This window comes from Salmo trutta, chromosome 27 (assembly GCF_901001165.1).
Source record: "Salmo trutta chromosome 27, fSalTru1.1, whole genome shotgun sequence".
NCBI classification, from domain to species: Eukaryota; Metazoa; Chordata; class Actinopteri; order Salmoniformes; family Salmonidae; genus Salmo; species Salmo trutta.
The window spans coordinates 7,969,007-7,982,814 of NC_042983.1; the positions used below are offsets into that span (position 1 = coordinate 7,969,007).

The 13,808-nt window shown below is 43.5% G+C and overlaps 1 protein-coding gene across 4 annotated transcripts in view; it reads right to left on the bottom strand.

The window, feature by feature from the left end:
* fancc (FA complementation group C) overlaps window positions 1-8,277 on the bottom strand; it is a 45,738-nt gene extending 37,461 nt beyond the window's left edge. Inside the window, exons 1-3 of one of the 4 annotated variants that reach the window (XM_029716511.1) lie at window positions 8,146-8,277; window positions 4,786-4,866; window positions 3,327-3,545 (exon numbers count right to left, since the gene is read on the bottom strand). In XM_029716511.1, coding sequence (XP_029572371.1) covers window positions 3,327-3,545; window positions 4,786-4,866; window positions 8,146-8,247 — 402 coding nt within the window. In that variant the 5' untranslated portion in view covers window positions 8,248-8,277. Of the gene's footprint in view, window positions 1-3,326; window positions 3,546-4,576; window positions 4,682-4,785; window positions 4,870-8,145 lie in introns of those variants that run through there. The other 3 variants (XM_029716514.1, XM_029716513.1, XM_029716512.1) reach the window with 3 other exon arrangements.
* Window positions 8,278-13,808: the final 5,531 nt, after the last annotated feature.

Below are 13,808 nucleotides of genomic sequence, written 5' to 3' on the forward strand. Positions count from 1 at the left end.
TGTTGGGGCTCAGCTTTGCCCGCTTACAAACTGTACGTGAGTGTGTGCGCGTGCTTTTTTTAAGCAAGCATCTGTTTGTGTGTGGAAGACTCTTCAGCTCACAGCAACAAGGGGCCATTTAAAACATTTCTCTCCAGCCAATTAAACACGAAGAGCTTGTAGCAGAACACTGTTCAGGGGGTCTGTTCAGAAAGGGTGTGACGCTACGGAATGTTCAGAAATCACTGATCTCTACCTGATTTGATACGAGAAAGCAAGGTTTCCAACCTATGATTACCCAAGGTAGAGAGGAAGGAAGGAAGGATGTATTTCTCCAGTCTTGAACAGAGTCCCTGATGTCATTCATTGGAACCCGGGGCGTTAACGATGTAGCATCTCTTAAAAATGTAGACCTAGCATCTTGTGTGTGTGACACAACCAGGGCGGTGCTGTTGTCGCGTTTCTTTCCGATGGCCTCTCTATGCATCACTTCAACATGCGCTCGCCCTGCCAATGTACTGCACACTGGAACACACTCGAAGCGTCACTCTTCTCAGTCCTGTACATAACACATGGTCTCAGTTTAACATGACACGCCTGTGTGTGTGTGTGTGTGTGTGTGTGTGTGTGTGTGTGTGTGTGTGTGTGTGTGTGTGTGTGTGTGTGTGTGTGTGTGCGCGCACGCACGCGCCCCTTGTATGACGCAACCCAGAAGGAATATTTATTTACAATAAGATCTTTATTACAGTTTGAGGCTATTGAAACATACCATACGGGCCTCAAAGAAAGAAAGAACGAGCCATCGCAACAGAAAATAATTACCACCAACTACCAGAGCCAAATCAGCATCAAGTTAGTGACTGGGCACACTAATCCTGTCCCTCATAAAAAGCCGAGATTTAGACATGCTGTATCTACTGTGCATACCCAGACATCTAGGACAGAAGTGGCTGATTACGTGGTGATCACAGGGAGTTTATGGGACCCTTTCTCTGTCCAACGATGTCATCAGGGCAAAGATATGACAAAGCTACGTCAATCCGCTGATCTATAGTGTACTACGAGGGCCCTGGTTGAAAGTAGTGCACTACTGTATACAGGGAAAAGGGTGCCATTTGAGACGAAACCCTTGCCTCCCTGGGGCAGTACTGTAGACATTCATTCCCATGGAAGGCGTCAGTGGTATAGGTAAGTATCTAAAACTGTGTACTCCACGTACGCACACAATGTCACGCACACACAGACCCCAACTCACAATCACTCGTTCGCACATGCATGCACACACGCACACACACACACACACAGACAGACTTGTGATGCTGACGCTTAAGTGAGTGTGTATGAGTGTATCCAGCAGGCCCCCACCAGCCAGAAGGAAAACCAAACACACAAACAGCTCCTAGGGTCCTAACCCAAAGCAAATTAGGAAATGGATATTAATTGGAATATTTTTTTCATCCTCGAGGCGAAAGCCACAATAAAGTCTTCTAGTCATCAAAGAAGGCAACACTGGTGCCGAGAAGTATTTTACTTAACCACTCTTTTATGAGCCCTCTGCCGGGAAAGGATTTCACTCCAATTAAGCGATCCTTCCCTCTCTCCTTCACACTCCCTCCCCCCCCTCCCTCCCTCCCGTTCACGTTGTAGATGCTCTCACCCTGGGGCTGACATAAAGTGAGGTTGAAATGATTGACCCCTTGATAAAGATGAGCAAAAATAACTGTAGAAAATAAATAATTTAATTTAAATACCGAGCTGTATTGTATGCAAAAAAAATATATTATTTTATAATAATACAATTGTTCAGAGAAAAAAAAAAAAAAGGGTCAACATTATTGACACCTGTTTTCAATACCTCATCTTCCGTGGATAAAGGCACTGAGCCTTTTTCTAAAATGTTTTCTGAGATTGGAGAGCACATTGGGAGGGATCTTCGACCATTCCTCCATACAGAATCCTTCCAGATCCTTGATATGCTTCCATATCCTCGTCTGTGCTTTTGGACTGCCCTCTCAATTCAAACCACAGGTTTTCAATGGGTTTCAACTCCAGAGATTGAGATGGCCATTGCAAAGTGTCGATTTTGTGGCCAATTAATAATTCCTTTGTGGATTTCAGCCTCCTGGCAAAGGCAACCAGGTTTTGGGCTAAAATGTCCTGGTACTGGGTAAAGTTCATGACGCCCGATACAAAGGCCACAGGACCAGTGGAAGCAAGATAGCCCCACATCAAAGATCCCCCACCATATTTCACAGTAGGTATGGAGTTCTTTTCTGCTTATGCATTCTCATTTCGACTTCAAACCCACCACTGGTGTGCGTGGACAAAGAGCCCTATTTTCATGTCATATGACCAAAGCAGAGAAAGAAAAGAGAAAGAGAGAAAATAGAAAGAGAGAGAGAGAGAAAATAGAAAGAGAGAGAGAAAATAGAAAGAGAGAGAGAAAATAGAAAGAGAGGGAGAAAAAATAGAAAGAGAGAAAATAAAGAGAGAGAGAAAATAGAAAGAGGGAGAAAAAATAGAAAGAGAGAAAATAAAGAGAGAGAGAAAATAGAAAGAGAGATAGAGAGAAAATAGAAAGAGAAAAAAAGAGAGAAAAGATAGAGAAAGAGCGAGATGGTTGGTTGGAAGGTACAGCCCTTCTAACACTGGATCCTCACAGAGTCGCTCCCCCCTCTCCAAAATATGGTACACTTGATGCAGGGATACATTAGGTTAGCGTTGGCGGTCCCCTGACAACTATTAGCTGGCTAACTCAACATTGCAGCGCTGCCAACTAGTCACACAGACCAGCCAGTGTTAGAGAGGGAGACCTCAGGTGTGTGTGTGTGTGTGTGTGTGTGTGTGTGTGTGTGTGTGGAGGGTGGGGTGAGGGTGGGGGGGGTGAGCCTGACAATTTCTACAGTAGCATAGTGCTTCAACCGAGTTCTTAATGGATCAGCCTAATTGATGAACTGCACTAATTTACTGGATGAGCCTGGGTGTTCTGTCAGTGAGTCTGTTCTTACACACTCACAGTCCACAACTCTTCCAAACCGTTCAGAGTTGGTGCTGACTTAGGATCAGTTTTGCCTTTTAGATCACAATGAATGAGATTAAGTGGACAGGCACCTGATCCTAGATGAGCACTCTTATTTTGAGAAGCTTAAAACATACGGCCCCTGATCCGGTCCAGACACTACCCGTTCCTCTTCTCCTACCCTTTCAATGGTTAGCAGATCTACAGGAACCTCTAGGTATACAGTAGCTTAGCAATATGATCCACCTATCTGATACACAGACAGGAGAAGGGGCCAGAAAAATGGGTGTTGGGTTGTTTGGGATGGGGCAGGGCACTGTCCACTTACCTGTGTGTGTATGTGTGTGAGGAGGAGCTGGAGGAAGGCCCTGAGAGGGCCCAGGTGGAGGCAGGTGTCTCTCTGGGTGTCTGGGCTCTCAGTCTGGCCCCACTCCACTGCCTTTCCTAGCCAGAAGGCTACCTCCTGGGGCTTTAGGCCAGCCATGGATCCCATCTGGGCCTGGGACATGGTGCTATTGGGGCTGGGCAGCCTGTTGCAGAGCAGGGTCTATGGAAAACAAACAAACAGACAAATATGACACAGGGAACACTAATCCTTCTTCTAGCAGGATGAAGGAATCCAAAGTAGGGTTGCAAAATTCCCCACATTTTCAGGTTTTCCAGAAATCCCGGATGGAGGATTCCCGTACTTCCTACCGATTCCAGGAGTTTTCTATCCGGGATTTCTGGAAAACCTGGGGATTTTGGGAAAGTTACCAGAATAGTGCAACCCTTCTCCAGAGGCATGGAGGACTGAAGTAGAACAATAACATGTTTTGTGGGTGTTGCAAAGTGACAGAAGCAGTAAAAATCACAACAAGTCTCTTCAAACATATAGCCTATCTGGGACAAAATGGATTTGTCCTCACCCTGTATTCCATTAGAGCAGCCAGAAGAAACAGACATACACAACACCAGGGTGGTGGTTTAAAGGACTCACCCTGTATTCCATTAGAGCAGCCAGAAGAAACAGACATACACAACACCAGGGTGGTGGTTTAAAGGACTCACCCTGTATTCCATTAGAGCAGCCAGAAGAAACAGACATACACAACACCAGGGTGGTGGTTTAAAGGACTCACCCTGTATTCCATTAGAGCAGCCAGAAGAAACAGACATACACAACACCAGGGTGGTGGTTTAAAGGACTCACCCTGTATTCCATTAGAGCAGCCAGAAGAAACAGACATACACAACACCAGGGTGGTGGTTTAAAGGACTCACCCTGTATTCCATTAGAGCAGCCAGAAGAAACAGACATACACAACACCAGGGTGGTGGTTTAAAGGACTCACCCTGTATTCCATTAGAGCAGCCAGAAGAAACAGACATACACAACACCAGGGTGGTGGTTTAAAGGACTCAGGCCTCGACTCCCCAACCTCATCAAGGATGTAGAGAACAAGGCCCTTTCTTAAAGTAGCCCGAGTCTTTTTATTTAACTAGGCAAGTCAGTTAAGAACAAATTCTTATTTACAATGACGGCCTAGGAACAGTGGGTTAACTGCCTTGTTCAGGGGCAGAACGACACATTTTTACCTTGTCGGCTCGGGGATTCGATCCACCAACCTTTCGGGTACTGGCCCAACGCTCTAACCTGCCGCCCCTGACTCTTAGGTCCGGTTTCACAGAAACAGATTAAACCTAGAAGTGAATTAAAAGCATGCTGTATGGAGAATCTCAGAACACATGCTTGTATCACAGATGTAGGCCCATGTACTGTAAATAGCAAATACAGTTGAGCTTACAGCAAGGAGGGAAGTGCTGGGCCGTCTTAGACTGAAACCCCCATCTCTCTCCATCTCTTCCTTGTCTCTCATCGAACCCTCCTGAGAAATAAACCGCACATTCTTCACCTTTTATGATGATAAACTGGTGGGGGGTCGTGACGGTGTGTGTGTGTGTTAGGTGTGTGTGTGCAGCCTGAGAACAGAGTGTGTGTGTGTGTGTGTGTGTGTCGGGAGCTGGCAGGCGTGTGTTATTGTTGTTTTTAGCTATAATGACAGGTCTGTGAGGGACACCACGGGTTGTGTTTTACGACCACCTCGTTACACACCACTTGTTTAATGTCTTGCCATCATCTCTGCTGGAAAGCCCCTATGGCTCAGCGATGTGAATATATAATTACTTGTTTAAAATAAATAAAAAAGTCCAACCAAATTAAGAACAAACGCCTCTTGTTGACCTGTGATGGGAGCACAGCTTCCAACGCACAAGAGGTTGAGTATAGTAGCATGCTGCATACCCAACTGGCTCACACACACACACACACGCTTCTTCCAAAATGCATTTAGAGTGTGAAATAAGATGCGACTTGAGTCAATATTGTTGTAAAATACTTTTTCTAAGATACGTTTGGGTAAAGGAACGTTTACCGTTCCAATTCTTAAATTGTTGACGTTATTTCAAAATAATAAAAGATCAGTTCTCCAATAGGCTATATTGAGTCTTCCCCCATATAGACAGCCTAGCATCAAGCAGGTTCCATCAGGAGTTAGCCTAGACTAGGTTGATGATCTGTAGTTTCCTTCTTATAGTTTCCTTCCTTCGAATTATAACTGAGGGGGCGGCAGGTAGCCTAGTGGTTAAAAGCATTGGGCCAGTAACCAAAAGGTTGCTGGTTCGAATCCTGAACTGGCAAGGTGGAACAATCTGCCATTCTGCCCTTGAGAAAGGCAGTTAACCAACAACTGCTCCCCGGGTGCCGTGGACGTCGAGTAAGGCAGCCCCTGCACCTCTCTGATTCAGAGGGGTTGGGTTAAATGCAGGAGACGCATTCAGTTGTGCAACTGACTAGGTATCCCCTTTTCCTGATTATAAGTATTAGCTAATCTTGGACACCTAGAACTAAAATCTTGCGAATTTGCAACAGGCTTTTTTTGTGTCGCAGTGGTCAATTTTTAAAAATGTATTTATTTAGACTTTCTGTATTTTTTAATTTCTATATCTTGAAAACTTGATCAAAACATTTTAGGACTGTATGGACTAATGTGGACTAATGAAAACATTTGTTTTTGTGGTATTTTTCTTTAAATGTTTTTATAATTCCAATTGAATTCCTACTCAAAAAGCCGACACAGTCTAATTTCAATTCAATAACTTCAAGATTTAATTAAATGTAAATTCTCCACTTCTTGAGTGAATTCAAGAATTAAACTGTTGAATTAAATTGGAATTGACCCCAACCCTGGTTCCTGACAAAATTAGAAAATCAATTCTGTAACGTTTTTTCAAAAAACTTTTAAAAAATATAGACAATTGCTGCAAAATCACCCATTTGTGTTATGCAATGTGCATCTGTTCACAAGAGATTAGTATTAGCAAAAATATGACAGGAACAGTGGCGGTTCTAGACCATTTCAACTGGGGGGGGCCAAGCTGGGGCCAGTTGTACTGTTAGAGGGGCCAGTTACATTAGACATTATTGTTGTCATATCATTTTCTTCACTGCATTGCAGGCATTAGCAGGCAAAAGACCATGTTCATAATCATCAATGTTGCCACTGTTTAATAACGGATGTAAAAAAAGAATGTTAGCAAAAATTTGTAATGTAAAAATTATTTCATACTCCACATTTAGGGGGACACACAAGGGGGTCCAAAATTGTTGTCACAGGGGCACTGCCCCCCCCCCCCCAGAACCGCTAGTGGACAGGAACCATAGGCTAGAACATTAACTGAAAGGGGCCTAAAATGCACAAAAGAAATTTAGCTAATTATTTTCATATTTAAACATAAATACATCAGATGTTATTGTACAAAATGAGACCACCCTTAGCAGTTGTTAATGAGACATTATCTTCTTCTCTGGTCTGGTCACTCAGTAGTGTTTAGAAGAGAAGCAGACATTGGAGCCCACGCTGTTCTTCTGTGCTCTGTTACTGTTGGTGACGCAGTAGCTGCCTCTGCCAAACCAGATCTACTACGCTTTTTACATCTCACACACACTCCAAATGCATTGGAATAAAACTGTTCAGGCTCCGCATGATATAAAATGCATCACTTTTCCAGCCATCCTTAATGGCAACTGAATATAAATGTACTTACTGTATGTTAGGAACATTTTCAATAGAGACTTTCTATAAATTGCTTTATTAAAAGGTAACTAGAGAAGTAACTATCAAAAACCAGAGCCAGGTATATGCACTCTGGCTAAAACAAATGTTATGACTTTAACATGGAATCATGTAAGCCCCTAAATTCCACACGAGCATACTGTTTTAACTGTGCTGTAACTGTTTGTACTGTACTCAGTGGTGGAAAAAGTACCCAATTGTCATACTTGAGTAAAAGTAAAGACACCTTCATAGAAAATGACTCAAGTAAAAGTCACCCAGCAAAATATTACTTGAGTAGACAGCCACATTTTCTAGTTTTTATTTATTTACAGATAGCGAGGGGCACACTCCAACACTCAAGACAATTTACAAACGAAACATTTGTTTAGTGAGTCCAACAGATCAGAGGCAGTAGGGATGACCAGGGATGTTCTCTTGATAAGTGTGTTAATTAGACCATTTTCCTGTCCTGCTAAGCATTCAAAATGTAATGACAACTTTTGGTGTCAGGGAAAATGTATGTAGTAAAAAGTACATCATTTTGTTTAGGAATGTAGTGAAGTAAAAGTAGTCAAAAAATATAAACAGTAAAGTACAGACACCCCCAAAAAACGACTTAAGTAGTACATTAAAGTATTTTTACTTAAGTACTTTACTCCACTGAATGTACTTCAATTGGAATGCAATGCTTATGAGCCACCTCAAGATGTCAGTATTTCATGCTCTCGGGTTGAGACGTAAATATACACTCTCTCGTTTGATAAGACACCCAAAAAGTCCTCCTGCCGTTGACACACAAAACACACTCAACCAGAAAGGACTCAACCTACATGAGTGATGTAGGTAGGAAATAAATGATGCAGGAATCAAAATAGTAACGTTACCACCACGTTTTACTACTAGCTTGCTTTGGCTAACGCGCTGTCACAAGCAAAGGCATAGCTAGCATAGCAGTCAAAGTTGTTTCAAATGTAGCTACATACTATCCTAAAATAAGCCGTTATAAAATGTATGTAGCTAATACACCATCAGCGACATTAAATTACCAACCTGTATGTTGTGTTCAAATTCACTATCAGAAAACGTTCTCCTTTGTAAAGTGACAAGAGTGAACTTCCCTCTGCTGCGAAGCCGGATATGTCCGAATCCCATTGGCTGAGGTCCCACCGCGCCTTCTCAAACGTGGGCGGTCGCTCGCGCCTCAGTTGGCTCTTTGTACGGATCTAGGATCAGTTGACCCTGCCCAAATCTATAACTTTACCATTAGTTGTTGAAATACAAAACCAACTTTAGGTCAGTATTTAGGGGCAACTTGTTTTAATTGACCAGTGCTCCATTTATTGGCGTTAGAACAGATAAAGAAAGCAAAGTATTTTGGTTTGTATGAAAATAAATAGCATAAGGCCAACACTTGAATTTAAGTGAAATTAGTTAAACTACACTATAACTTGCTGACAGCAAATAGGTAGCAAGGATAATTATTTTGCACTTTTTTTATATACTGCTGTATATATAATGCCCCCCTTCTTACAGTTGGTTCCACTTTGAACCATTGGGGGGCACTATGCAAAGGAAAAACCCTGTTGTTACTCACTGCTTGTAGAAGCATGAGAGCAGGAACATGTCAGTTGAAGGCTGGGGGAGAGTATGCTTCATTGACACCAGGTTAGGGCCCTCAATTTTCTATTGTTATGTCAGTCACTGACCTTCACTTAATTAGCCATGTCAGCTATCCATTTTTAGATTGGTATTTAGTCTAGCCAGCTATCTAAACTTGTGGTAATCATGGCCGAATACCGACTGGGCACGCAGGGCAGATATCATATTAGCATGGTATAAGTCATTACAAAATGGGTAGAATTGTAGGAAATTTGCTTTAAAATGGCAAACATTTTTCTCCACCCCATGGCAAAATGCGTAGTATTGCAGGAAATTAGCTGTAAAACTGCAACATGTTTCTAAAAGCCCCATGGCAAAATGTGTAGAATTGCAGAAAACTTGCTTTAAAACGGCAACATTATTCTACGCCCCATGGCAAAACTTTAATTTCTGTCCACCGTCAAAAGGGGTGCCACTTAAATATTTTGCCGTGAGATGGGGGGTCCCCCAACCAAATTTCACTTAGGACCCCCAGGCATCAGTGACCAAGTACACTGTATAACTCTCTTAGTAGCTTATTATTAGGAGCCTATTATAATAGTACACTACATCATATATCATATCTATACTGAAAAAATATATAAACACAACATAAAGTGTTGGTCTCATGTTTCATGAGCTGAAATAAAGAATCTCAAAAAAGTGTCCTGCGTAAAAAAAGTGTATTTCTTTCAACTTTTGTGCACAAATTTGTTTACATCCCTGTAAGGGAGCATTTCTCCATTGCCAAGATAATCCATCCACCTGACAGGTGTGGCATATAAATAAGCTGATTAAAGAGTATGATCATTACACAGGTGGACCTTGTGTTGGAGACAATAAAAGGCCACTCTAAAATGTGCAATTTTGTCACACAACACAATGCCACAGAGGTCTCAAGTTTTGAGGGAGTGTGCAGTTGGTATGCTGACTACAGGGATGTCACCAGAGCTGTTGTAAGATAATTGCATGTTCATTTGTTGACCATAAGCAGCCTTCAACGGGTTTTAAAGAATTTGGCAGTACTTCCAACCTGCCTCACAACTGCAGACCACGTGTAACTACGCCAGCCCAGGACCTCCACATCCAGCTTCTTTACCTGCGGGATTGTCTGAGACCAGCCATCCGGACAGCTGATGAAACAGCTGCAAAACCAAAGAATTTCTGCCCAAACTGTCAGAAACCGTCTCAGGGAAGCTCATCTGCATGTTTGTCGTCCTCACCAGAGTCTTGACCTGACGGCAGTTCGGCATTGTAACCGACTTCAGTGGGCAAATGGTTTCAACTGTACCGGGCAGAGGGTAGACAGCATGTATGACGTCGTGTGAACGAGCGGTTTGCTGATGTCAACGTTGTGAACAGAGTGCCCCATGGTGGCAGTGGGGTTATTGTATGGCAGGCATAAGATACGGACAACAAACACAATTGCATTTTATCGATGGCAATTTGAATGCAAGGAGATATGATGATGAGACCGTGATGAGATCCTGAGGCCAATTGTCGTGCCATTCATCCGCCGCCATCACCTCATGTTTCAGCATGATAATACACAGACCCATGTTACAAGGATCTATACACAAGTCCCAGTTCTTCCATGGCCTGCATACTCACCAGACATGTCACCCATTGAGCGTGTTTGGGATGTTCTGGATCGACGTGTATGACAGCGTGTTCCATTTCCCACCAATATCCAGCAACTTTGCACAGACATTGAAGAGGAGTGGGAGAACATTCCACAGGCCACAATCAACAGTCTTATCAACTCTATGCAAAGGAGATGTGTCGCGCTGCATGAGGCAAATGGTGGTCACACCAGATACTGACTGGTTTTCCGATCCACGTCCCTACCTTTTTTTACGATATCTGTGACCAACAGATGCATATCTGTATTCCCAGTCATGTGAAATCTATAGGTTAGAGCCAAATTAACTGAACTGTAACTCAGTAAAATCTTTGAAATTGTTGAATGTTGCATTCATATTTTTGATCAGTGATATTGCATGGATGATATTACTGCTTTGGGAAATGTGGGATAAGTTTATTATAAAGACCTAGATTGTAATGAATTTGACACTAACACCGAATGACACTCTTGGTAGGCTATAACAGTAGGCTAGTAAATATAGGCTATTAACAAAAAGTGAAGAAAAAACCCGCTGACACAAATACATTCAGCTGTGAGCCAGAAACATATTTTCCATCATAGATAGTTGTTTTGTGTGTTTTCACTCTAAAGAGTAAAAGATGGTACAGAGTGTTAGCAGTCATTGTGTCATCAGTGGCATGGCAAGTAGTCATGCATCATCTACTTATCCCTTTGTACAGCGAGAGAGTGATGGAGAGAGAGAGGGAGAGAGAGAGAGAGAGAGAGAGTTGTGTGTGGTGTGGCATGGCAGAGCAGCATTGACTGAGCCCCTCAATAGGAAACAGGACAGCCAGGCTTAGGCTGAGACCTGCAGACAATGCTGCCATTTTGTGGGCTCTAATTGGCACATCTGTAACCATGCTTCATTTTACACTGCTGTCCTCATAGGAACTGAAGTGCACTGCTGTGGTGCGCTGGGGAAGGTATTTACGGGAGCAATTTGGTCTTTCTTAACGTTTACCTTCTGGAGACAGATGTTGCCTCAAGATCAATCACTCTGGGTGGGTCTCTGTCTCAGTACTGTAAAATGGCTTCCTTTCCTTGTCTTCTTTGCCTCTTTCTCATTATCTGTAAGAATATGATCCCAATGTTGCTTGTATGCCTACCTGTCTGCACCAAGATTTGATACCATGCTTACAACACAACAGTGGACTTCTAGAGCAGAAATATAGCCTGTCACTCCTTGTCAGACAATTGACTTGGATCTTCGGAAGGTGACGTCAGACACCTAGAGCAGCACCCCCGTTATTGTAACCAGAGTAAGATAGAAAAGGGCTATGTCATAGGGATATGGAAGGAGAAGGGTGTCATAAGGATATTAAATGATAGAGAAGGGAAGTGGAATATGGGACATTACATATGAGGGGATATTGGACATATGACCTCAGACGTTTGTTTAAACACCTTATGGGATACTTTTCTAGCCTTATCGTTTGTCTTTCACTACACTCAATATAGTGTTGTTTCAACATAGTCATGGAATAGCTTTGCAAATTGTCAAATTGAACTAATCAATCAAGCCAGAGCGTCTTATTTCCTTAAACCCAGTCCTAACCTTGAACAGTCCTTGGAGGTGTGAAAGAAAAACCTGTCATGTGGTCCTCTGAGGCCCTACTGAGCAGTGCCTGAAATGGAGTGGCTAGGTCTCAAAGCCTTCGACAATGCTGTGTTAGTTAGAGTATGTGTGTGAGTGTGAGCATATCTGTGTATACCTCCATGTGTGTGTGTGTGTGTGTGTGTGTGTGTGTGTGTGTGTGTGTGTGTGTGTGTGTGTGTGTGTGTGTGTGTGTGTGTGTGTGGTGTGTGGTGTGTGGTGTTTGGTGTGTGTGTGTGTGTGTGTGTGTGTGTGTGTGTGTGTGTGTGTGTGTGTGTGGTGTGTGGTGTGTGGTGTTTGGTGTGTGTGTGTGTGTGTGTGTGTGTGTGTGTGTGTGTGTGTGTCTCAAAGCCTTCGACAATGCTGTGTTAGTTAGAGTATGCGTGTGAGTGTGAGCATATCTGTGTATACCTCCATGTGTGTGTGTGTGTGTGTGTGTGTGTGTGTGTGTGTGTGTGTGTGTGTGTGTGTGTGTGTGTGTGTGTGTGTGTGTGTGTCTCAAAGCCTTCGACAATGCTGTGTTAGTTAGAGTATGTGTGTGAGTGTGAGCATATCTGTGTATACCTCCATGTGTGTGTGTGTGTGTGTGTGTGTGTGTGTGTGTGTGTGTGTGTGTCTCAAAGCCTTCGACAATGCTGTGTTAGTTAGAGTATGTGTGTGAGTGTGAGCATATCTGTGTATACCTCCATGTGTGTGTGTGTGTGTGTGTGTGTGTGTGTGTGTGTGTGTGTGTGTGTGTGTGTGTGTGTGTGTGTGTGTGTGTGTGTGTGTCTCAAAGCCTTCGACAATGCTGTGTTAGTTAGAGTATGCGTGTGAGTGTGAGCATATCTGTGTATACCTCCATGTGTGTGTGTGTGTGTGTGTGTGTGTGTGTGTGTGTGTGTGTGTGTGTGTGTGTGTGTGTGTGTGTGTGTGTGGTGTGTGGTGTGTGGTGTGTGGTGTGTGTGTGTGGTGTGTGGTGTGTGGTGTGTGGTGTGTGGTGTGTGTGTGTGTGTGTGGTGTGTGGTGTGTGGTGTGTGTGTGTGTGTGTGTGTGTGTGTGTCTCAAAGCCTTCGACAATGCTGTGTTAGTTAGAGTATGCGTGTGAGTGTGAGCATATCTGTGTATACCTCCATGTGTGTGTGTGTGTGTGTGTGTGTGTGTGTGTGTGTGTGTGTGTGTGTGTGTCTCAAAGCCTTCGACAATGCTGTGTTAGTTAGAGTATGCGTGTGAGTGTGAGCATATCTGTGTATACCTCCATGTGTGTGTGTGTGTGTGTGTGTGTGTGTGTGTGTGTGTGTGTGTGTGTGTGTGTGTGTGTGTGTGTGTGTGTGTGTCTCAAAGCCTTCGACAATGCTGTGTTAGTTAGAGTATGCGTGTGAGTGTGAGCATATCTGTGTATACCTCCATGTGTGTGTGTGTGTGTGTGTGTGTGTGTGTGTGTGTGTGTGTGTGTGTGTGTGTGTCTCAAAGCCTTCGACAATGCTGTGTTAGTTAGAGTATGCGTGTGAGTGTGAGCATATCTGTGTATACCTCCATGTGTGTGTGTGTGTGTGTGTGTGTGTGTGTGTGTGTGTGTGTGTGTGTGTGTGGTGTGTGGTGTGTGGTGTGTGGTGTGTGGTGTGTGTGTGTGTGTGTGGTGTGTGGTGTGTGGTGTGTGTGTGTGTGTGTGTGTGTGTGGTGTGTGGTGTGTGGTGTGTGTGTGTGTGTGTGTGTGTGTGTGTGTGTGTGTGTGTGTGGTGTGTGGTGTGTGGTGTGTGGTGTTTGGTGTGTGTGTGTGTGTGTGTGTGTGTGTGTGTGTGGTGTGTGGTGTGTGGTGTGTGGTGTGTGGTGTGTGTGTGTGTGTGTGGTGTGTGG